Here is a 25,205-nt window from a genome sequence, read left to right as displayed (position 1 = left end):
AATATTAAACTATATTTAAAAATTTTAAAAAGAAAGTAATAAAGAAAAGTTGATAATGCAAATCAAGTTTAAAAGTGTTTCATGTAATACATGTATGAGTTTATTTGTTTCAAAAAAACTGGTTGTTAAAATATTTGCCATCACACCACTGGCCTAGTCCAATGTATGTTTTACAGATGGGGAAAAGTGATGACCAGAGACATAAAAATTACTTGCCAACTCATTGGGTGGGTGATCCTGGATTCAAGAGCAGGGGCCCCAGTTCTCAGGCCCACTTGGCAAGATTTCATTTTTACACAGACTACAGAATGAAGCTGAACTAAACCAGGAACCATAAGTAAAGTGGATATAGTTATGGAGTGCCTGCCACAAAGAACAAAGGAATGATAGCATAACATAAGGAACAATTATATCACACTGTACTTTCTTGTACAGCAGAGACAGGATGGGTACTCGCTGTGTGACCGTGAGCAAAATGAAGCTGATAACAGCTGTAATTCTCCCCTACCTCACAGGGTTGTCGTGAAGCCCAAATGAGAGAATGTATAAAAGCATTTTGTAAACTCTAAAGGGACTTCCTGGTAGGAAGCAAAGCTAGGAGCCCATCCAAAGTGCCCCAAGCAGCCTGTTTCCTATCTCTTATACTCTTTTTGCCTAGAATATATCATGGATTAAATGCGGGGGGATAGGACCTCCATCTTTCCTTAGATCCTTCTAAGGATTTTTTTTTTTCCTTTCCTCCATCTTTTCCTGTTTACAGGAAGCTGGTATTTGGTCCCAATCATCCTTCAAGATACAGCTCATCTCTTTTATGAAGCCTTCACAGATTTCCACACCTACACACCCAAGCAGAAAATGATCTCTCCCACCCTAAATCTGTCCCAGCACTTTTTTTTTTTTTTTGCAGCCGTTCTATGCATTTAACTCATGCTACTTGATATTATAGCTACTTTTGTCCAAGCCTCCTGTCTTGTCCTAGGTTGTAAGCTCAGTAAGGGCCAGGATCCTGTTTTCTTAAGATCACAAATCTGTCATACACCAGAAGCCACCTCGTCCAACATCGTTTTAAAAAAAGAGAACAACAATCCCCAGGAAAGTTAATTGATTTGTTCAGGGTCATACAGGTGGTAAGTTATCAGCCAGCTCCTCTGCCACCAGTTAGCTTCAGATGGGCAAACCCAGAGGATCCAACATAACTCATGGCTACAGATAAGTCATCGTTCTGTGGTGTTGGGTCAAAGTGCTGAATACAGTGGGGAAGTTCATCACCCACAAGCTGGGAAGGGGCCGAGGAGCAGAACAAAGCCAGAAGATGCTTAAGATCCGAAGGGATCCTAAAGACTGAGTGCATACAGAGCCTTCATTTTACAGATCAGGACTGAGGCCTGGAGAAGGAAACACACTCTGAATCCCTTGCAGTATAGAGGGATGGGCAGAGGACTGGATGTAGGTTCTGACTCGGTCTCCCTTGAGACCGCAAATAAAACTGACTGTTCAGTTCAGCAGTTCAGTAGTTCAGATAGTTCAGTAATTATAAAATAAAGGGGTTGGGCTCAAGCTCTTTTCTAGATTTAAATCTAGTTTAGGAGCACGTTCAGGACTTGAAACTCAGGTTCTTCAATTCCATTTGCAGGATTTTGTTTTTTCATTCCAAATACTGAATTTCTGTAGGCAGAACTTAAGGCACGTAAGCTGAGTTACAACTCAGAAAACAGTTCTGAATCGATTTTGCAGGGGGTGTATCTACGGCCCAGCAGGAAAGGGAATCTGAAGATTAAGCCCACAAATGCCTACATTTCTGTACAGTGAAGAAATGTCTTAACTAAGGCTTGTCAAAATCAACATTAATCCAGTACCTTCCACATGCCAGGGCCCAGAAATGCAATGACATAAATGGAAGCTGCTGCCCATCAGAAGCTTATATTCTCCTGAAGACCTTGGTGGAAACAGGGTACAACATGGACACAAAACAAGTTCCTGCAGAATAAGGAGGGTCTAGCATCTGAGCTGTGCCTCGAAGAAAGCTGGGAATTCCAGAAGATGATGGTGACAAGGGAAGGTCGAGAAAGTTTGGGGATGGCAGGTAATAAGGGAGATGGAACATCAAATATGGTGTATAAATTAAGATCACTTTGACAGGAACAGGTACATAAATATTAAATAAGATGCAAAAAGTAGGTAGGAGGGAACTTATCAAAGGTGAGAATTTTGTATTTTATCCTACAGACAAAAGTAAGCCATTGAAGATTTTTGAGGCAAGACAAAAGTTTTTAAAATGTCAATTTGACAGCTCTGGAAGGGATGACTACACTGGTCAGAAAGACCTAATGGCTAACTGTCATAGCCCAAGGTAGCAGTCATGTAGGCCTGAATTATAACAATGACTGTAGGAGTAAAGTTTCTAAACTAATTACATCTTCTTATCCTGAACCAATCTTGTCCATGTCTTTCTGTAGATTCCAATAAAGGGTCCAATCAAAGCCTGCTCTGGTAATGCTTCATGGAGATCCAGGACAGCACTTGGGCCACCTCCTCTGTCTTTTCTTACCCTTGTTCCATGACAAGCCACCATAAATATAAGACACTGCATCTTCAAACACAAGTTAGGTAATTTCTCTTTTAGTATAATATATAGCTGGAGTTTTCTTTTCAAACTGGATTGGCCATTAAGTTTCTGTCAAGTCAGTGAAATATATACTGACGGAGAAACTCCATGCATTGGCTTTCACAATTGTATATTACAACACGAGCAATGAGGGTTTTGCTGTTTTTTGTTAAGTTCTCTTCCCTTATCCAAGGGAAAGGTTTAGCCTGGTCTCTTCTATGCCAGTATGGATTCATTGAAGAGATTTTGCAGTGTTTCAAGTCTCTGTAGTGAGTCTCTAAGAACAAGAGCATCTGGAGAAATTTCCACCCAGTCTCTTTGTGGAGCATCTGTGGTGATGCTGAAGGTTCTGCTCTCTCCTGCTGCATTTATCAGAGAATCTGATTTGATATAAACACCTTCTGCAGGTGTACACGGCTTCTGTCACCAAACACCTCTGCATTTCAGGCAGCTCTGTGATTTTGCATCTAACAAGCATTGGGTGTTAGGCCCTAGAGACACAGGGATAAAATGATCCACAATACCTGCTTCCAAGGAGTTTAGGTTAGAGTGGGGTTGGGAGACATAACACAGAAATACCTAAGTATTGTTGGGTTCAGTATCTGGCACACTTGCACTTAATCAATGCTTCATTCACATTTCACTCAATGTGGAAGCTCCCTCCACTGGTGCAGATTGGGAACTCATTAGTAAAGAGACTTAGGTAATCCAGGTCACACAGCAATTTATCAGAGGCAGTTCATGTCTTCCTGCCCTCTACCCCCTTCAAATCAATGGCTCACTTGTAAGTATATCAAATATAAATAAGATTTATTTGAGAAGAGAGGGAACACTAACAAAGTAATCAGTCTTAGGAGGTGGCAGAAGAACTGACTTTTATATGCGATCAAGGGTTCTAAGAGCTTACACTGCCTAGGTCAGAGGCATGGAGATGGTAGAGAGAGCTAGGAAACAGTGAATTGAGTGTCAGGCCTGGAGTCAAGAAAACTCATCTCCCCAAGTTCAAATCTGGCATCAGACATTTACTAGCCGAGTAACATTGGGCAAGTCACTTAGCCTCATTTGCCTTGTTTTCTCATCTGTAAAATGAGCTGGGGGAAATGACAAACCTTTCTAGTGTCTTTGTCAAGAAAACCCCAAAAATGACAAACCTTTCTAGTGTCTTTGTCAAGAAAACCCCAAACAGGGCAGTAAAGAATCAGATATGATAGAAAAAGACAGAACAATACACACATTAAAAAGTGAGTGTATAACATAGTATTTCAAGTGTCCTTATCCTTTTCATTCTCCTCCATGTTAACTGGGTAGCGGCCTACCTCACATAGACTACTCGCCTCCAGTCCCAAATCTACACATTAGCTTATTACACTTTAATTCAATTTGTACAGAATTTCTAGGAATGTTGCAAATCATTAAAGTTTACTTCATCACCATCAACTGATCTGTTCCAGTTAACAGCCATTTGTCACCCTTCCAGTTTCAACAATAAATGTTCTCAGAAACATTTGGCACAACTGTGCCACAAAAACCAACTTTCTGCTGTTTTCCCCTTACTTATGCTTCACTGTTTTACATTATAAGATGATGCTATTTTTATGATGTTCCATCATCAGAAGGATTGTACCATTTGGCAAATGAACTCACACCCTAACATCACCCCTAATGGAAATTTTCTTGACAAGACAATCCAAATATTCATTGAATTAGATTTCTAGGTTCTTTGGGCCTTGTTTTTGAATGTTCTGAATCAGTTTCATTTCTCAAAGAAACTGTAGTCAAGTCAATTATCTATTTGTTCACTTTTCAGAATCAAGAATCCATTTTAATAGGTAAGGTGGGGTTGCTATTTGTCTGATTTTCAGTCTTTTTCATTCTTTTGATTTTCTACTTTAGCTCTAAGTTGTTTCCTATCTCTCATTACAGTAAACTTCACTTGTTCTAGTCCTCTAGGATCTTCCATATACCTCTTCTTAAAGAAAATTCTCAAGATGTATAGGTACATTAATAATCTACAATCCTGGCTACCCTTTTTCCTTCTTTGATCACAAACCAGATTTTTCAATATTTCTGTGTTCACCACTAAAGTCATCAGTATCCACGTATTTAGTTGATTTAGTTTGAAGGAGTGTTGTCAAGTCACTTCGAAAATTTCTCTCCTTCATCCTCTAAGTTGCAATGATCTTTATAATGGTTGGCTTGCAGTGCATCTTACACATTGTGATGTTTCTTACTATTTGGAGGAATATGATGGAAATACCTGTCACCTTCTTTAACTGAGGTGAATGTGAGCTGCACTTCCTCCAATGGGTAATTTTTTTTTCTGTATCTTCTAGCTTCATTTATAACAAGATCACATAGCTATGGTTCAGTTCCTCCAGAAGGAGCAAGGGGGAAATGCACATGAATGCCCAACACATCAGTGATCTGTGATTTCATAGGCTAGTTTTGAGGATCAAAATTCCAAAGTGTGTAATGGGTTTTGAAAACTTTAAAATTCTGAATGTTAGTTATTTCAGATGCAAATGCAAACTTCTATCAAGATTTCTCAGATCACCCAATATGAAAGTAATCTCTTCCAGGTTTGGCAATTGTTAATGCTGTAAAGTTACCCATGTATATATCCTGTAAATAAAAGGCTATTAAATTAAAAAAAAAAAAAAGAAAAAAGAAAAGAAAGAAAAAAGAAAGTAATCTCTTCCTCCTCTGATCTTTTAAGTACTCTTTGAACAACTTCAGTCAACTAATAAATTATTTAAACAGCTATCATGTATCATGAACAGTGCTGGGCACCTTTTTGTACTAATATTTTTTGTGTATTTTAAAAGATATACATATATATATATATATATATATATATATATATATATACATACATACATACACATACACACACACATATCACTCCCAAGCTTGACAATAGGGTTCTTTCTTTATTTCCTTGTACCTCTTTTAGGACTCTTAGCACTAAACAATAAGTAGGGACTGAAAGACCGTATATGAGCAAACTAACCAAAAAAACTACAAATATTTCTAGCCTCAAAAAGGGAGTTCTACACAAATAAAGACAGCTCATCAAAAGCTTGTAGTAATGATGAGTTTCCCCCAAGTTTTTGTTTATATCATTCAGGTCTTTAGCTATACAACTGGTACTATGTGGCCCATCATTGAATGAGGAAAATTCTAAAACTTTCAAAAGACTTAGTATCTGTGTGTGTGACTGCCTGTCTCTGAAAATATGCAGAGGACCAAAATTAAACATTGTTGGTCTTCACTACAGAGAATGAATTGTACTAGTGGGTAAATTGGGGCCAAAAACCTCAAGAAAAATATTTTAAAATTTCCCAAATAATCATTATAGCTTAACAAGTATGTGGGTGAATTTGAACAGCTGAGGAATTAAGTGAATTACGGGAAGTAGGATAAGAATGATCAGGATTCCTTGTCAATCTGCTAAAAGGAGAAAAATGTCCACCCCAAGTCTGAAAATCCATGGACTCCTCAGGGGTTTCTGGGAAGAGAACCCAGTTTAGTTAGGGGTATACCATACTCCAATACGCTCCTCCTACAATTCAGGGCGGGGACTTGTGTTAGGAACAGGAAGGTGTTAGACTCCATCACAGAACTGTAGGCCCTAAAAATGAAAAAGGATGGGGCCGGGGATGGGGAGGGAACCCAAGAATTGCAACCCACATCTCTTACTTAGAGACACTCAATTTCGAGCTGCTTTAGCTCCCCTCAATTTTAGATGCCATCAGAACACAGAGAAGTGGCAACTACAAAAGCTTTTAGAATAAATTATGCATAAGCTGCCAGGGAAGGAGTTTTTTGTGCATCCAAGTTGTTTTTGCTTCCAAAGATATTACCAGAATCTTCAGGCTCCCTCCCTTAGACTTCTCACTCTGTGCATAAATGTAGGACTAGTCCACAGATAATTCATAAAAGATGAAAGCACTGAAAATTTTTAAGTACCCGCCCACAAGAAACCATGTGTTTTACATATGAACTTAAAGTACTTTTTGCATATTTCCCAAAAATGTATATATGATATGCCTCAGAGAGTGAAATTTATAGATTTAATTAGGATAAACTGAATCCTTGAAGTCACTTAAATATGCAAGTTCCCCCGCTCCCATCAAAGAGTATTTCACAATTCATGTGTTAAATAGTGTTTATTGTTAGCGTTATTGCCTATAGTCTCTAAGATGCAGCTTTATTGTGCCTTTGCAAAGATACATAGATTTTTTTTAAAAAAAACGGATCAAATTTCATACATATAACTCTATATGATACATAACAGTGCAACACTATTTCTGTTACATAATTATAGAAAGACTATCGAACCCTACAGCACAAAAGAAGCAAAAGAAATACAATCCTGAGCCATCTGAACAAGATGATTGGATGACGTAGGGGTGGGGGAAACACCACACATGCACGCTGCTGGCAATCCTGAGGCAGCCGTACAGCCAAGTCATGGCTCTCCCGACAGACCTGAATCCGGAGGTCGTCCCATTCACTTTTGGGTCCACGCGTGCACCCCCACCCACCCCGACACATACACCCAACTTCTCACACTCACCCCACCCTCTCTCCACAAGAGGCACTACTGCGTCCTAGAGAACCCCATCCCCGGCTTGTCGGGAAAGAGAACTTGTAGCGGCAGAGACCCTAACAAGTGCAGATCCCCACCAACTACGAGACAGAGCTGACAAAAGAAAGGCTGCTAAGCCAACTACCTTCTCCTTTTTCATTCCCTCCTGGGAGAAAAGAAACGATATGATTTTTACTATAGCGAAAGCTGAGGGGGGTTAGGACAGAGAATGTTTTAGAAACAAAACTCGGTCTCTCCCCTGATGCTGAAGAACAGCTGTAAAAATGCACACTGCAAAGGAAACAATTCATCTACTATTAAAAATACATGTGTCATTCTACCCATTTTTGGTATCTACCTGCTTACAATTCAATACCAAGGTTTCTTGTACCTGCTTAAGGTAAACATGAATGTACTACTGTATGTATAAGACTCACCCACACCTGAACACAGCCTGGGGGCAGCTCCCCAGCCTCTTCTGGAGAGAGCTGGCAATCAGTGCGGTCAGAGACTGCCCCTGCGAGTGATCCAAGTGATCTGGCTTCCATCCTACTGATGAACTTGAGCAGCCCCCCACCCCCTGCCCCCGTCCCCTCTTTGAAGATACCCGAGTTTGCTGGTTAAACAAACTGAATGGCTGTCGCTTTACCCAAATGACTGGCACCAGCAGCTTGTCCTATGAGGCCGAGCAAACTCTCCTGGTTGAGAAAGGGCCCCTTCGAGCTCGGACGCCGAAGAGGCCGGCACTTGGAATGCCCGGCCCCGGCGGCAGCGGCACTCTCGGCCCCAACTCTGCTAGGCTAGCTTTGGGAGGGAGGAGGCCAGACTACCTACCCCCTGCCGTCAAGAGCTGCTCTAGGTAATCACAACAAAGGCTGTGTTTCTCTAGCATCATATTTTCAATTAAATACTCACACACTTATATACTCACACACTCTATGAATGTGAGGTGGCTCTTGTGTCCCAAGAAGCACCAATACCCGTTCATTTATGTGACAAATCTTTCACCTTGAAAAGTAACTCAGATGATCACCACGAAAGCAAAAGCAATGGCGTCTCAAAGGGATTGCATACAAGTGAACATGGCGAAGACAACCCGAGCCACCTGAAAACTCAACTGGAAAAAGAGCAAGTCCGGTCACAGCCCAGCACTTGAAGAGTAAGGTCTTAACTGGCTTAGCATAGAAGTGCTATGATCACCCCCCATGGTCACTGCCCATGGCCGGGACTCATGAGAAAACTTTCAAACTCAAAACTTGGAGAAACCATTTGGAAACGGCTTTGACTTGACACTGTATTCCTGTGGTTTGCTGTTTTCACCCTGTAAAAAACCCTGACTGTCCCATTAGCGTCCGACAGATGGGACTGGACGCCCCCCTTCTGTGCCCTTCAGACGTGGGCACCAGCTACTGCAAGGACAAGCCATCTCACGTAATGGTGAAATAGTACCGGGATCAGAAGGTCATCTTCTTTGGTTACCGTATGCAAAAGCACAGCCCCTACTCACTTCAAAGACTTTTCCTGAAACATCTAGTCTTAAGTGAATCAACGTAACGGCACACGCTGTGCTTTCTAAAGCGTGTCTTCAGACAAAATGATTTGGAAACTAAGTCATCACCTACCCCCAAATTTAATTTCATATCTTAAGGCCCTAACACTGCCCTAGGGAAATGGAAAGTCAAGTCCAAATGCTACAGTTAAGATATGTTCTCTCTATATACTTTTTATAAACTATAAATCTAACAAAATTTCTAGCACTGGGATAAATAAAATTTATAGCAATTCTATGGCTTATGGTCTTGCAAACAGCACCTGTCTGCTTTCAGAAATGTCTGGCCCACCAAGCACTGACACATTTTTTCTAAGTATTCTCAAGATTTTCCATAAATTGTAAGTGTGATATAGGAAAAGAAGTTCAAAGAATAGGATATGGTTAGTATAGAACTAAATTTTGCTTGGCAGGGGCTAAATCTGTGGAGGGAAAAAACAGAGACTTGATAAATACCCTAATGACAAGAATTCCTTGAAACTGCTTCTTTCCAACACTGGCCCACAATCTGCTGGTTGTCAAGTGACTTATGGCAGTTTCTAGCTGTGAGCAGAAGACAACAACGAGCAAACATTTAGGACAAAAGAAGCAAAATCCTCTTATTTCAGATGTTATCCAAATAAACACGAAAACCAAGTAAATCAAAGACCCAGAAAGCCTACTCGGGTCACCCAAGGAGCGTCTTGTGTTTCATCCCCGCTGGCCTTCCCTCTGCCCTGGCCATCCAAATCTTCCCCCAGAGAAGGCCCTGATGCTGCTCACCTGGTAACTCAGCTTGAGCCCCAGTTCACCCCATCCCAGCTGTTTTTAATAGCCAAGTCAACCCTGGAGATTCCATCCTGAAACCTCAAACTCCTCTTCCTGCTCAGTCTTCTTCTCCAACACCTCATGAAAAGTTTTTACACTGTGTCCAGTTCCAAAATCCAATGAAACGGGGTTTCAAAAAGGTGGATTTCCCAATCATGTTCTTCTCTACGACGCGTGACACCGGCACCTTCTCTCCAAAGAGCTCTTCTCTACAGAGTTCACAAGACAAAGAGAAGTTCTTGCACATGTCGTACGGTGACCTTGGAGACAATGCATTCAAGAGAAAAGGGAACAATCTTATCAGAGACGAGCAACAACGTGACATCCCATGTGGAGGAGAGCACGAGTGCATGACAGCTACAGACAAATGGCAACAAGCAGATGCATTTTGAGGGGCTGGTGAGCGAGCTTCCAGCTTAAAGGACGAGACAATGCAGGCTCACGACTGCAGGCTGCGGCTGCACCATGCACCTTCAGAAAGACAGTGAGGAACCAAAGGGCCCTGGCCGCAAACAACGGCTGCCAGTTCCAGGAGCAAAGCGCCCCCAGACCAGGAGGGCCCCTGAGCATGGACTGAGCTTGCTCGGAGAACAAGGCTGCCCACTGCATTCTCTCCAGTAGTCACTGGGTCAACCAGCCCCGGGCAGGGACACAGCCAGACGTGTGTGTCTGTTTGCGTGTGACTGTCTGCGTGTCTGTCTGTGTGTCTATGTGCCAGTGTACATGTACATGTGTCTGTCTTTGCATGTGTGTGTGTGGGGATGTGTGTCTATGTCTGTATGCATGTGCATGTGTGTATCTATTTGTACGCATGTCTGTGTATCTGTCTCTGCATGTGCATGTGTCTGGTGTGTGCGTGTGCATGTGTCTGTGTGTCTGGCTTCAAGAGGAGCTACAAGAAGGAGCAGAGGGAAACATTTGAAAGCAGACTCAGAATATATCACAGCTTGTTTTCTTCTTTAAGCAAAAAATACAAATTACTTTTATAACCACTATTCAATTTATCAAACTTTTTCTGAAGTATTTTTAATTATGTACACATAACAGGAAATAAAACTTTTTCACAAACATTCTTCAAGGATGAAAATCATCAAGAAGAGGATGAATAAAAGCAGGAGAAATATTCAACACATGGGGGAGGGTGATTTCTCGTTTCTGCTCTTAAAAAGTAAAAAAAAAAAAAAATCACCATATAATTAAGTACAAAAACCGGCATTGAATGACAACTGCTGGTGTATTTTTACTTGATCAGAAATGAAGACCAAGAGTATAATAAAGCCCTATGGTAAGATTGATTCCGGAGCACTTGCCCGCAGTGTGGACACACTGAAATGCTGACCAAGGTTCTGACACTTTTGCTTTCAGCAGCCCGGGAGCCCGCGGTCTGTGGAGCAAATGCAGCAAGTACTGTCTAGTCCTCTGAGAGGCGCCTGCCATCCAAGGCATCACTTACGAGCGGCGTCGGAATGACTTCAGAAAAAGATCTGTTTGGCGTCTCCTGGACTTTGTTCCATCGGGCAGTAAGGACATTTTAATCTAGAGACAAAGAGAAGACACTGGAACGCTGGTGAAGAGCAGGCAGGATCCCAGGGAGTAGCCTCTGCTCTCCCTTTGGTGACCCTATCCCTAACCCGCATTTTTCTCTCTACCTCTAGGATTCGAGGTAAATGCTCCTCCCCTCGGTCATTGCTCCATGGCTCCCTGAGGTCCCCACAGCAGGACAAGGCAATCTCGGCCCTTCTAGAGCACAGGTTGGGGAGCCAAGGGCCCCGGAGAGTCCAAGACCCGTGCCTAAGGCTAACCCACCAAGAGGTAGGAGAGGCAGGGCTTATGCCCAGGGCACCTGGGACTGAGCTAAGGCCTCAGACCACCGTGCACACCGACTCTCAAACAACTCAGGGGCACCTTGGAGGGGGGAGGGCCAACTTTCTCCTCCCACCCATGAGAAAATGTCAGGAATTGGTGTTTTTAATGAACAAACCAATAAGATGACTCCAAAAGACCTGGATTCTGTAAAGGGAAATGTGTGCAGCTAAGAGCATTTCCGCCAAAGATCAATAAGAGATACAAGGGGAGCCTTGGCCTGGCCAGAGAACCTTTTGTTCCCAGGGGCTAAAGAGGAGGGGAGCCCCTTCCTCCACTCCTGACCTAAACTCACCGGACTTGGTGAAAGCATGTCTAGGACCAACTTCAGCAAAAACCCTTTGCCCAGGACCAGCCACGGCTGGAGGTGCGTTCTGTATGGCCGCCACATTGGCTTCAAAGCATAGGCGAGGCCTTAAGAGAGAGCGCAGCTGCTCCAGTTACTTGTGGCCTCTGCTAGGAGATCTTACTTCTTCCATCTCTACCTTATGACACTTTTTTTTTCCCCTGAGGCAATAGGGGTTAAGTGACTTGCCCAGGGTCACAGAGAAAGGAAATGTTAAGTGTCTGAGGCCAGATTTGAACTCAGGTCCTCCTGACATCAGGGCTGGAGCTGTACCCTATGCGCTCCCCCAGCTGCTCCTCTGCTGACACTTTTACCAAAAGAACCCACAGGGAGTCGGTCTGGTTTGGTTTTGGGGGAAGAGGGCAGATCTGTCCTTTTGTCATATTTCATCCCTCCCAGTACAGAAACCTCCTCCAATAATGCAGATGAGCAGGGAGAACACTGCAAGGTTAATGGCCTGGCTCAGGCCCCACAGAGAACAGATCAGGGTGGGCATGGCCCTCTATGCAAAGGGCCACACTATGTGTTACATTTCAATCTAGTCCTTTGAAGGTGGACGCTAACTTTCGTTCTTCTCCCTTGTTGCCATCAAATGCCCCAAATGTTCCAAGTCCTAAAAGCATTTTTGGAAAACAAACTGCTAAAGCTGTAATGATACTTACTTGCTACCATTAAACATTTTATTCAGCGCATCTCTTGAGATAATATGACCACAGACCAATTTCATAGGTGGATTATTATCTGTTGTTTGCTGACGAAGAATGGGACAAGCGAATATAGAGTGATACCAGCACTTTTTACCAAGGTCCACTTCAATCTGTTTTAATAAAAAAAAATAAACAAATAAACAAACACATCGATCAATACCAGTAGCTGGCTACCTTTCTTAAAATGTCTGCCTGCTTTGTGCAACAAAGATTTTTATCAAGTATCTAAATGTGACTTTGTAACTCCAAGTCTTCTTCCAATTCTGAGACACATTCTTCAGATTCTGCCACAATGTTACAGGGAGTTTTAATTAATTTCCAAAATTAAAATCACATGATTGCTTTTGGTGCCAATCTGTAAGGATTTGAAACCAAACCAGTGACCATGATAAAGAAAATCAAATTAGTGAAATTCCTATAATTTGGACCTTAGAGAAATAAGTAATCCCAAGAGATGAGTTTTCAGTTTGAAGGTAATGGAATATTATTGTTCCATAAAAAATGATGAATAAGCTGATTAAAGAAAGACCTGGAAAGATTTACACAAAATGAGGCTGAGAGAAATGAGCAGAGCCAGGAATACACTATACACAACAATAGTTAAGAAAGTCTAATGATCAACTGTGACAGATTTAGTTCTTCTCAGTGATCCAAAGCAATCCCAAAAGACTTTGGATAGAAAATGCCACCTGCATCCAGAAAAAGAACTAAGGAGATTGAATGTAAATCAGCACATGCTATATTCACTTTTTTTTTTTTTTTTAATTTCTCCTATGGTTTTTCCCTTTTGTTCTGTTTTTTTTTCTCCTAACATGATACATAAAGCAATATGTATTAAAAATAAATAAATTTACTAGGAAAAAAAAAACTAGAAAGCAAGCAAGCAATAACAAAAAAGGTGAAAATACTATGTTATACTCCACATTCATTCCCCATCAGTCCCCTTCTGGATGCAGATGGCTCTCTCCATCCGAAGTCTATTGGAACTATCCTGAATCACTTCACTGCTGAAAAAAAAACAAGTCCATTATAGTTGATCATCACATAATCTTCTTGTCATATTCCATGTTTTCTTGGTTCTGCTCACTTCACTCAGCATCAGTTCCTGGAAGTCTCTCCGGGTCTTTCTGAAATCATTCTGTTCATCCTTTGTTACAGAACAATAATATTCCGTTAACATTCATATAAATGGTTTATTCAGCCATTCTCCAGCTGATGGGTATCTTCTCTACTCAATTTCCAGTTCCTTGCCACTACAAAATTGGCTGTCACAAACATTTTTTGCATATATGGGTCCTTTATCCTCTTTTATGATCTGCAATACAGGTCCAGAAGAGACACTGCTGGATCAAAGGAAATGCAGTTTTATAGCCCTTTGAGCATAATTCCAAATTGCTCTCCAGAATGGTTGGATCAGTTTACAACTTCACCAACAATGCATTACTGTCCCAGTTTTCCCACATCCCCTCCAACATTTGTCATTATCACTTCCTATCATCTTAGCCAAACTGAGAGGTGTGTAGTGGTACCTCAAAGTTGTCTTAATTTACATTTCTCTGATCAATAGTGATTTAGAGCACCCTTTCATATAACTAGAAATGGTTTTAATTTCTTCATCTGAAAATTGTTCAGTCCTTTGACTATCAATTGGAGAATGGCTTGAATTCTTATAAATTTGGGTCAATTCTCTATATATTTTAGAAATGAGGCTTTTATCAGAACCCTCAAATGTAAAATTTTCCCCCCAGTTTTCTGCTTTCCTTCTAATCTTGTCTGCATGGGTTTTGTTTGTATAAAAATTGTTTAACTTAGTATGATCAAAATTACCCATTTTTGTAAATAAAAGGCTATTAAATAAAAAAAAAAAAATATCCATTTTGCATTTCATACTAGACTCCCAGTTCTTCTTTGGCCACAAATTCTTTCATTCTCCACAGGTCTGAAAGTAAACTATACTTTGTTCTAATTTGCTTATACTATCACTCTTTATATCTAAATCATGAACCCATTTTGACCTTATCTTGGTATAGGTATTAGATGTTGGTCAATGCCTAGTTTCTGCCATATGAGTTTACAATTTTCTCAGCAATTTTTGTCAAATGCCAAGATCCCAGAAGCTGGGGTCTTTGGGTTTATCAAAACTAGATTACTACAGTCACTGACTATTGCAGACACATCCTTTTTCGGAGGATGAACTGAACTGGCGTGAGGAGTCTGGCCGAGAACCTGAATGGGGGCTGTGACTGCAGGGATGTAGGATGGGATGTAGATTTAGCAATAGGTGGAAGCTTAGAGGGGGGGAAAAGATGTGAAAGGAGAGTGGAGGAGAAAGAGAAGGAACAGCGGGACAGACAGGGAAAAGCCAGGAGAGAGCAGCTCCACAACAAGGGAGGGAGGAATGTAGTCCAGAGGTGGTGGATCACCAAGATCAGAGGCTCCAGGAGTCCAATGAAGGGACCCCGTGGCTAAGCACGCCCTCTGGCATCGGCTGCTATTCTGCGAAGCTGCTACGAATCTCAGCAATCCCCACTCACTGTGGACTTTGGCAGAGGGGGAAAAACCACCCCCTAACCCTTAACTTACAGGCAACTCGTCCTTCTGGTTCCAAACGCCTGTGCACTGCCTCTGCTCAATCACCGCCTTGATGTTAATCAGAGCCGGCAGGGCTACACAGCCTGCTGAGAAACTGGCAGGAGAGAGGGAAAAAAACTCAGACTCAATTTCAGACACTGTTGCTGTCACCTCTGATCAAAATACTAAGAAAACCCAAGGAAATACAGAATTCACACTTCTTCATATCAGATTTGGAAACCACTGAAGAGAACCAATCAGATGTTTAACCAGAGAAATAAGAGTAATGATACTAGTTCCTATTGACTAAGTTGCTGACAGACAGTATCTAATTTAATCTTCATAGTGATCCTCTCAGATCTGTCTTACTGTTAACCTTTTTCTACAGAGGAAAGAACTGAAGGTCATTTAGCTCAACCCCCACATTCTACAGAAAAGAAAATGGAAGGCCAGGATCAGAGATAAGGGACTTGTACCAAGTGGCTGAGCTCAGACAGAAACCAAATCTCCCAATCCAGAGGCTCTTCCCACGGCCCCACAATGCCCTTTGCTTTTCACTTACATTTGTAGACATGCTTTCTCCAGTTACTAAAAAGCAACGCCAACCCCTCTCTACCAAGCGTACCTTTTTTTAAGCACTAAGCATCTGTCCCACTCCTTTTCCCCCATAATGAGCTGCATCTATGAAAGTTTGATCCCAACTTTCATTTACCAACAAGCTCCATGATTTCCTGCCTGGCACCATCATTCCCTTCAGCTTATAAGAAGAAAGCATCCCTGGTTCTCAGCCAATTCCACTTTTAAAATAAGAAAACAGAGGGGTCTAAACCAGAGATGTCAAACACCCTCAATGCTGCCAACTGCAGTTCATATAAATGGAAGTGGGACATTGCAGCAAAACAAATAAAAATGTGATAAAACATCCATAACCTTTCACTTTTACCACTAAGTCAATGACTGACTGTACCCAGTATGGGCCCCTGTTTCTCTTCTGAGTTTGCTACCACTGGCCTAAACATAAACAAAGGAATATATCCAAGATCTGTCAAGAAGAAGAGTTATTTTTAAGGAGCTCTCCCTTCGGCCCTACCAGCCAGGGCACAAAAGGGAAGGACAGTTTGTTATGAGAGAACCTTTTACTGAGTGTTCTGGACAAAGGACGGAGATCTTCCACTCAACCCCAAACCATTTCTTAATGGTGGCACACTGGGCTACACCAACTTCACTGGGCTCCTGCCATTTAGAAAGGACCACAGTAACAGCCAAGGCGACTTTCACAGGGAATAAGCAGAACACCAGCAGCCCCTTAGAGACTATCTCCTTCAAACCTCTCATTTTACAAATGATAATGAAATATCAGCAGAGGGGGAGGGATTTCCCATGTCACAAAGACAATTAAAAAAAGCAGCTGGATTCAAACCAAGATCTCCTGAAGCCAAAGCCGGACTCCTCAAAAGTCCCACTTGTTTGACTCATACTTGTGAACCTGAGGAAACAGAAGTGACTCTGCTAGCAGCAAGTGCTCCTGATGTCATCCTGCAGGACTGCGCTGTGGTATTGGGAGCTTGTACATGGCATCATAAAAGAACTGGGGTGGGGGTGGGGGTGGGGGTGTTGGAGAGCAGAGAGAGAAGCTATTCTAATTTTGCATAAGAGGAAGACTAACAGAACACTAGCCAGGTACCTTCCTCTAGGATAGGAAGTGCACGTAACCAGCATTTACTGCAGTAACCCCACCATACCTAACACTGAGGGGTGACTCCACAGAGAGCCCCAAGAGAGCGCAGGCGTCCCGAGTGAAGATGTCACAGATGTCCGCCCACTGGTTTGCATCAAGCAGGTGAACATAAGGTGAGTTCTCGATGCCCTGCCTCAGGTACACAAGGCTTCCCATCAAGACCTGGATATCTGAAGGATAAAAATCAAGTTAGTAGTAGTGTAGTTAGAACTAAAATTTTAACTTTAAGGTTCAAGATTTTCTCCTTTGTTTATGGAAAGAAAGCAAAAGGGAAAAGAGAGTTAAAAAAAAAAAAAAACCTAATCAATGTGTTCTGGAATTGTTCAATCATTTATTTTTCTTTCTTTCTTTTTCTTTTTTTTTGCTGAAGCAATTGGAGTTAAGTGACTTGCCAGGGTCATATAGATAGGAAGTGCTAAATGTCTGAGACCAGATTTGAACTCAAGTTCTCCTGACTTCAAGGCTGGTGCTACTTCCCCTAAATCATTTCTTTTAAAAATAATGCTGTCCACGCAGAGATGTTCCTCCCTTTCCTGTGCAAAAAACGATTCCCAAGTGCTTCAATGTGGATCAGAGAGAGAAGAGAAAAGGAAGGTTTTATTTGCACATGCAAATTGCACATCACCGAATGCAATAACTGTGTACATTAATGGGGGGAGGGGGCGCACACTGGCTCCCAAATTTCAGTCTGGGTATTAGGATCACGAGGTTCCCAGACTCCCTTCCTTTCTAGTACCAAACCCATTTCATCAAAAAGGCAAAATGGGGTGGGAAGGGCTGCCACAAGGGGACAATCATCTGGCCACCCCAAGAGTCTGCTTTAGACTAAGACGGTAGCTCAAAGTGTCTTCCAACATATATTTTCATGTTTTCTTAGAGCCAATGTTGTATTTCATCTTTTTTCTCTTACACTTCAATCTCAGCAACCAGGTCACCAAGCTCTCTAATACACCTACCAGTGACCTCTGCGATAGTCGACAAGCACTTATTAAATGTTAGTGATGTGCTGGGCACCGTTATGTGTCAGGGACACAAAAAGGGGCAAAAAACACAATCCCTGCTGCCTAGAAACTCAATTCTACTGGGGGGAGGGAGGGGAGGAGGAACATGCAAACAACAGTGGGCATGCAAAACGTGGGCAGTGTCAATGGCAGATAATCTCAAGAGGGAAGGCCTGGGGTGGGTCAGGGGAGTAAAGAAGGCCTGGGAAAGGCTTCTTGAGCTGATGGAAATAGAGCTGGGTCTTGAAGGGAGACAGGAGGCAGAGGAGAAAGGGAGGCTGCAGTAACCGGGCCCAGGCACTGAAAAGTATTTAGGCCAGTGCTGCTGGTCAAGCACAGGAGCCCTGGGCAGGGAACAAAAGGGCAAGGGGGGGAAGAGGGGAGGGCGCGAGCACCCAAACAGCCAAATGGGGAACTCTGCTCCTGATCCTGAAGGGAGAGAGCCGAGGTGGGGGGACAGACAAATGGAGAATCCACAGGGCTTGGCGAGTGTGAGGGGAGGGCCAAGCCTAGGTAACAGGAAAGCTAGAAAGAGAAAAGGCTGGTTGGGGGCTGGGGAGAGGGTATTTCTGGATTTCTATTTCAGACGTGTTAACTCAAGAGGTCCAACAGGCACCTGGAGATGGAAGATTAAATGACGAGAGCCTCGGGCCTCCCCTGTAACAAGACAACAGCCGAGTGCTGACCAGATTACTGTGGCTGGCGAGAGGGTCAAGAGGGAGAAGAAAAGGCAGGACAAAGCCTACGGGGACGCCCACCTGGAGTGGGCAGGTCCAGATGAAAAGGCTGAAATCAAGAGTTAGGCAGGAAGGGGCAGAACCCAGAGGGCCGTGGGCAGGAGCCAAGACAAGAGGGCGACTCGGGAGAGCTGTCTCTGCTGCTTTGGGAGGTCCGAGGCCAGTTCTCAAAGGGCTTAGAGAATGCTGAGAGGAGAGCTGGGGGTACCGGGGGCAGACAGGTCTGTGGAGAGGAGCAGTGCTGATGGCTAGAAGGTGGGCAACGAGAGCTTGCTGCAAGCCTGAGGACTTTGGGGAGAGAGCAGAGAAGATGGGAGACCGATGCTCTGGAGAAGACCGGGTAGAACGGAATCCCACGGCAAGAAGATGGGCTCACTCTGGGCTCAGACAAGATAGGGGAAGCAGTGGAAGACAGCTGGCTGAGCTCTGGGAGAGGAGGGGGAGGAAACGGGGAGCTCCTCCAGGCAATGGCCGCAATCCCTTCAGTGAAGTGAGAAATGCTGCTGTGGTGCTTTATCAGGAAGCAATTTCAGAGGTCCAGATCCACTGTTTCTCAGGGCATCCATTTCTGGCCAGTCCTCCCACATTTCCACACTGAGAACGAAGGGGGCCACTTACCTTTCTGGTGGTTTAGGGCAAATGGCTGAAAGTTTTTAGCATATTGCAAAGCTTCCCGCTGGTTTGCTGTCCCACCCATTAACAAGCTGATGAAGTACAATCTGTGCAACTTGAACTCCAAGGAGCTGTTCTGGGCCATGAGCATCTCCCGATTCGACACGGCCCATCTAGAGAAAAGGGAGAAAGGAGGAGCCGTCATCAGCTGCACACACACAGCAACTGTTCCACAGCAAGCCATCGCCAGGGTTTCTGGGAGGAAGAAAGGGCCTGCCCCGCCACCTAGTGGGGCCCTTGGGAACCGGCCCAATTCCTGGAACTGGTTTCTTTTGAAGCCCGAGGACGGCGGCAACTCAGAGCCCACAGCAGCTCTGGCCCCCCATGAGGAGGGGGAGGGGCACGGGAGATGGTGGCAGGGGAAGCCCCACCCCCACTATCATGCCCCCCAGGAGGTCACTGAGCAGCTGAGAGGCCCTGGGAGCCCAGCCGCCTCCAGACCTGCTCCCACCTTTCCTCCCCAGGCTGCTCTTCTATGATAGGAAACGTGCCAAAGGCAACGGAGGCCGACCCTGCTCTAAGCACACTGTCAGAACGGACTCGGCCCCTCAGCGTGCCAGAACCACGGGGCAATGGAGGGCCTGTCACACAGCGGGTGCCCATGCCCACCCCCGGCCCTTCTAGGTGCCATGCACGAGGGGCGGAGTCAATGGCACCAGGGTCAGGGCCTGCCAGGCTGGGGCAGACGCCCTGGGCTCATGCACAGCTGCAGGGCCACAAGCAGCCCCACAGGAATGAGAGTGAGAACATGCTCCTTGGCAGTCCCCCGCCACAATAAACACATCTGAGTGAGCGGCCATCACTCACTGGGCACTTTCGATCCAAGGGCTACCAAAGCAGAGGGTCCTGGCCCAAGGAGTCCCCAGACACGTGGCCCCCTCCCGGGCCCTTCTGGTCAGGGGGGAGGGGGGAATGGCCTGGGTGCAGGTGAGGACGCCTCCAGGCTGCCCTGGAGATCTCACCAGGACAAGGCAAGGCCTGCCCAAAGCAGCCTCCAAGTGGAGTCCTGAAGGCAACACGGGATCTGCTGGGGTGGGGGTGTGAGGTCGGGGGATCTGGAGGCACTGGGGAGTCCCGGATAAATGGGATGGGGGGCGAGACCGACCCTGACCACAGCCCATTGGAGAGCTTCATGGAGCCTTTCCCACATGCCTGGGCCACCTGACTGTGAGAAGCAGGGTTGTCCCCGCCTGCCAAATGAAGGCACCCGACACCCAGGGCAGTTCCCGGCCTGAGAGGCAGAGGCCAGAGCCCAGCGTGGGGCAGCCCTTCCAATTCTTGGTCAGTCACCAGCCCTGTGCCCACAGGAAAGAGACTCAGTCTTCCCAAGTCTGTGCGGATGAAGGGGCTGGCCGGGACGGTCTTGGGGATCTCTGTTGGGAGCTGGGGGGGAGGGCGGGGACCTGGAGTCAGGGAGGCCGGGGTTCTCTCCCAGCTCATCCTTGCCAGAGGTGTCAGATGAGGAGCCTGGCAGCGCCTCCATTCTATGATTGTCATGCGGATCAGAGGGAGTAATGAGCCTTTAGTGGCGCCCGGCACATAGGAGGTGCTTCCCCCCTTCCCCAAGGGGAGGACTCCATCACCTTAGTGGTAAGGCCCTCCAAGGTACAGACCCAGCAAGCTTTGCTCTCATGGGGGGAAGGGCAGGGGGAAAGGGAGAGGGATGTGGGACAACAGAGTCTGAAAACATGAAACCCGCTGGCTGGTGGGCACTGCTGGAAGCAGAGAAGGCAGACACCCTTGGCCACGATCCTTCAGCTCTCTCCCTCACCCACTCCCGGGAGCCTGGGACCAGCAGGAGACAGACACCAGAGAGACAAGCACAGCCCACTCCTGGCGCAATGAGGCGAGGGCAAAGGCCATTCCTGATTCGCTGAAACCGTCTCACCGTCCAGACTTGGGGATGACACATGGCACAGTCAGTTCATTGTTTCAAAAGAAGGTGTGAAATAGCCAGCATCCATTTAACCACCATGATTTCACTCAATGTCCATCTTTTCCCCTGAAAAATAATGCTTAATTCTGCTGGGTAGATGATTCTTTGAAGCAGTCCAAAGCTCCTTTGCCTTCTAAAATATCATATTCCAGGTCCTCCAATCCTTTTAATGTAGAAGCTGCTAAGACCTGGGTAATCCTAATTGTGGTTCCTCCATATTTGAAATGTTTCTTTCTGGCTTCTTGCAGTATTTTCTCCTTGATCTGATAATTCTGGGATTTAACTACTATATTTCTTGGTGTTTTCATTTTGGGGTCTCAGTTTTCAGAATCTGACCAGTGGATTCTTTCAATGACTATTTACCCTCAGGCTCTAGGACATCAGGACAATTAATCTTTGATTTCTTGAAAGATGTTTTCCATGGGTTTTAGGCAGTTCAATAACTCTTAAGATTGTCTCTCCTGAATCTATTTTCCAGGTCCGTTACTTTTCCAAGGTATTTTACATTTTCTTCTATTTTTTTTAGAATTAAAACACTAAAGAGGATAAGAATAAAAGGAGTTTTCCTTAAAATAATAAGTAATGTCTATCTAAAACTATCAGTAAGCAATATCTGTAACGGGGATAAGCTAAAAGCATTCCCAACAAGATTAAGGATGAAACAAAGTTGACCATTATCACCACTATTATACAACACTGTACTAGAAATGTTAGCTCTAGCATTAAATCAAGAAAAAGAAATTGAAGGAATTAGAGTAGATGCCAAGGAAACAAAACTATCACTCTTTGCAGATGAAATGATGGTATATTTAGAGTATCCTAGAGCATCAATTAAAAAACTACTAGGAAGCAATTAGTAATTTTAGCCAAGTTGCAAGATATAAAATAAACCCACATAAATCATCAGCATTTCTATATGTCACCCACAAATCTCTCTATCAGCAAGAGATAAAAAGAGAAATCTCTTTTAAAATAACTGTAGATAATAAGATACCTGGGAGTCTTGCCTACCAGGAAAATAATTACAAAATACTTTGCAAATAAATAAAGTTGATCTAAACAACTGAAGAAATATCAAGTGCTTATGAGTAGATTGAGCTAATATAATAAAAACGACAATCCTACTTGAATTAATCTACTCATTCAGTGCCATACCAATAGAAAAGGTCAAAATGAGTTTATGATTTAAACAAAAAAGGTGATACTATAAGTAAATTAGGAAAACCAAGGATAAGGTCTACCTCTCAGATCTATGGAAAAGGGAGAAATTTATGGCCAAAGAACTACAGAACATTATGAAATGTAAAATGGATAATTTTTATTATATTAAATTAAAAAAGATTTTCACAAACAAAATCAACACAGCCAAAAGTAAAAGGTAAGCAGAAAGCTGGGAAAAATTTTTAGTCAGTATTTCTGATAAAAGCCTCATTTCTAAAACATATATATGGAATTAGTTCAAATTTATAAGAATACAAGCCATTCCAAAGAATTGGAAAATGAGTAAACACCCATTAATCAGGGAATGGCTGAATAAGCTATGATATAAGAAAATAATAGAATATTAAAAAATGATGAACCAGCACACTTTAGAAAAGCCTGGAAAAATTTCCAAGAACTGATGCTGAGTGAAACAAACATAAATAACACAAAATTTTTGTATGTAATTAGGGAAAATAAAAATTTTTAAATATATATATAAGCTATTTCCCAATTCTAAATGGTCAAACGATTATGAACAAATACTTTTTAGATGAAATTAAAGACACTTCTAGTCATCCGAAAAAATGCTCTACATCACTATTGGTTAGAAAATGCTAACTAAAATAACCCTGAGATACTATATACTTCTAAGATGTAGGTAAGATGGAAAGAAAAAATAATGTTGGAGGAGACATGGGAAAACTGGGACACTAATACATTATTTATTGGTGGAGTTATGAACTGATCCACCCATTCTGATGAGCAATTTGGAATTATGCCCAATGGACTATCAAAATGTGCATACCCTTTGATCCAGCAATGTCTCCAGGGGGTCTGTATTTCAAAGATATCTTGAATGAGGGAATAGGACCCATATGTGCAAAAATGTTTGTGGCAGCCCTCTTTGTGGAATGGCTGAATAAGTTATGATATATAGAATGTTAAGGAATATTATTGTTCTATAAGAAACGATCAACAGGATGATTTCAGAGAGGCCTGGGGTGACTTACATGAATTGACGCTGAGTGAAATGAGCAGAACCAGGAGATCATTGTAGATGGCAACAACAATATTATATGATGATCAATTCTGGTGTTCTTCTCTTCTCAACAATGATTCAGGACAGTTCTAATGGTCTTGTGATGGAAAGAGCCAACTGCACCCACAGTGAGAACTGTGAGGACTGAGTATGGATTAAAACATAATATTTTCACTTTTGGTGGTGGTTGTGGGGGGGGGGGGGGTTCCCTTTTAATCTGATATTTTTTCTCAGCATGATGACTATGGAAATATTTTTAGAAGTATTGCACATGTTTAAATTGATTTGTTTGATATCTTGGGGAGAAGAGAGAAAAAAAACTGAACAAAAACAAAAAGTTTTTGCAATGATGAATTGATTAAAAACTATCTATGTATTTGAAAAAATAAAATACTATTAAATTTTTTTCAAATAATTAAAAAAAAGGATTGGCAAGTAAAAAGTATTTAAAATAATTTTTAAAAGCTTAAAAAGTAAAGAAAAATAAGAAAAATGAGTTGAAGCATGATAGTAAACAGAACTATGAGATCTTCTTGCTAAGCATGAATTGAAGAATGGGATACATAGTTTGGGACATAACCACTAAGGGATTTGCTTCACTTGGCTGTGCCTATTTGTTTTGCAAAGGCTTTTTTTCCCCCCTTACAGGAGGGTGAGGGAGAAAGTGTTGGGGAAAGGAAGAAAAAAAATGATTTTTTTAAAAATAAAATTTTACTTAAAAAAAAAAAAAAACTTGCCAATATAATGAGCTCAAGAACCACTCCAAGAAGGCTAACCTTTGTTCTAAGTCTGGAACATATTGACCATTTGATCTTTGTGGACTGATAAGTTAAATATTTTTCAGAGTTAATTTTAAGATAATTCTAAAACTGCCATAAAATCATTCTTATCTCATTCTACTGGCTTCCATTTATCTTGTTAGCTTTGGTGAATAATTCTTTAGTCCCCTTTATTTGCTATAAATAGATTTCTAACTACAATAATATCACATAATACTGATCTGAAGAATTAAATAATAAAGAATGAAATGAAAACTCAAGTGACATTATAATAGCTGAAAAACTACATTTCCCAGCTAATAAAAGCCAAGAAAAAGGCCTTTCACATATCAGAAAAGTATTTAAATCAGGAGGCTAATGAGGAAGAAGAAGAAATGAGATCTTTCTAACGTTCCTGTTTCTCAGTCCTGCTGAAGCTAGTCACACTCTGGCAGCCCCTGGCCAAGTGGGAATCTTTCTAAATTTGGAAAGGACACCAGAATCTGCCATCTGCCAGGTGCACAGCAGACCATAGTCCATGTAAAGCAAGCTCACCTTGCTTTCTAATCTCACATTTTCAGTACAGGCTAAGCCGGAGTGTGCAGGAGGAGGCCCTAAAAGTCAGAGGATTGTGGAGGATCAGGCAGAGCAGGGGAACCTTTTGGAGTCCAGAAGAGCTATCGTGTGAAGGAGGGCTTAGCTCCCTTTGTCTCCAGAGGCAAAACTGGAGAGCAGAGGAAACTTCCTGTTCACCAAGCAGGAAAGGTCACTGGTGTACGTAGTACAGGGGGGATTCCCAGGCATCTGTAGGAGGCGCCCCATCTCCTAACTGCTGAAGCACCACGGCCAAGCCCAGACTTCAACGGATGAATGGGACAAAAGGCTGCTCAGAGGGGGAAGTTCATGTGCATTTCAATCAGACAAGAACACAACCCAATAAGAATTCTCCATTTTCCTCCTGACACTTAGAAAGGCATTTAAATGAAATGAGGATGGCTTTGTCCAAGTTCTAAAATTTTTTTATTATGAACTTTAATCAAATATTACTATTTCCATATACAAAGGACAAAGACTACGCATGA

The 25,205-nt window shown here is 42.9% G+C and overlaps 1 protein-coding gene across 2 annotated transcripts in view; it reads right to left on the bottom strand.

Annotated features, from left to right (window-relative positions):
* Positions 1-10,547: 10,547 nt before the first annotated feature.
* RMND5A (required for meiotic nuclear division 5 homolog A) overlaps positions 10,548-25,205 on the bottom strand; it is a 60,667-nt gene continuing 46,009 nt past the window's right edge. For both annotated transcript variants that reach the window (XM_031949804.1, XM_031949805.1), the window contains exons 5-9: positions 19,134-19,300; positions 16,782-16,947; positions 15,052-15,154; positions 12,424-12,578; positions 10,548-11,088 (exon numbers count right to left, since the gene is read on the bottom strand). In XM_031949804.1, the coding sequence (XP_031805664.1) occupies positions 11,025-11,088; positions 12,424-12,578; positions 15,052-15,154; positions 16,782-16,947; positions 19,134-19,300 (655 nt within the window). In that variant the 3' untranslated portion in view covers positions 10,548-11,024. The remainder of the gene's footprint in view (positions 11,089-12,423; positions 12,579-15,051; positions 15,155-16,781; positions 16,948-19,133; positions 19,301-25,205) is intronic.

Source organism: Sarcophilus harrisii, chromosome 2 (assembly GCF_902635505.1).
Source record: "Sarcophilus harrisii chromosome 2, mSarHar1.11, whole genome shotgun sequence".
Lineage (NCBI taxonomy): Eukaryota > Metazoa > Chordata > Mammalia > Dasyuromorphia > Dasyuridae > Sarcophilus > Sarcophilus harrisii.
The sequence above is the reverse complement of the archived record's forward strand: the minus strand, read 5'-3'. Positions and strand labels throughout refer to the sequence as shown.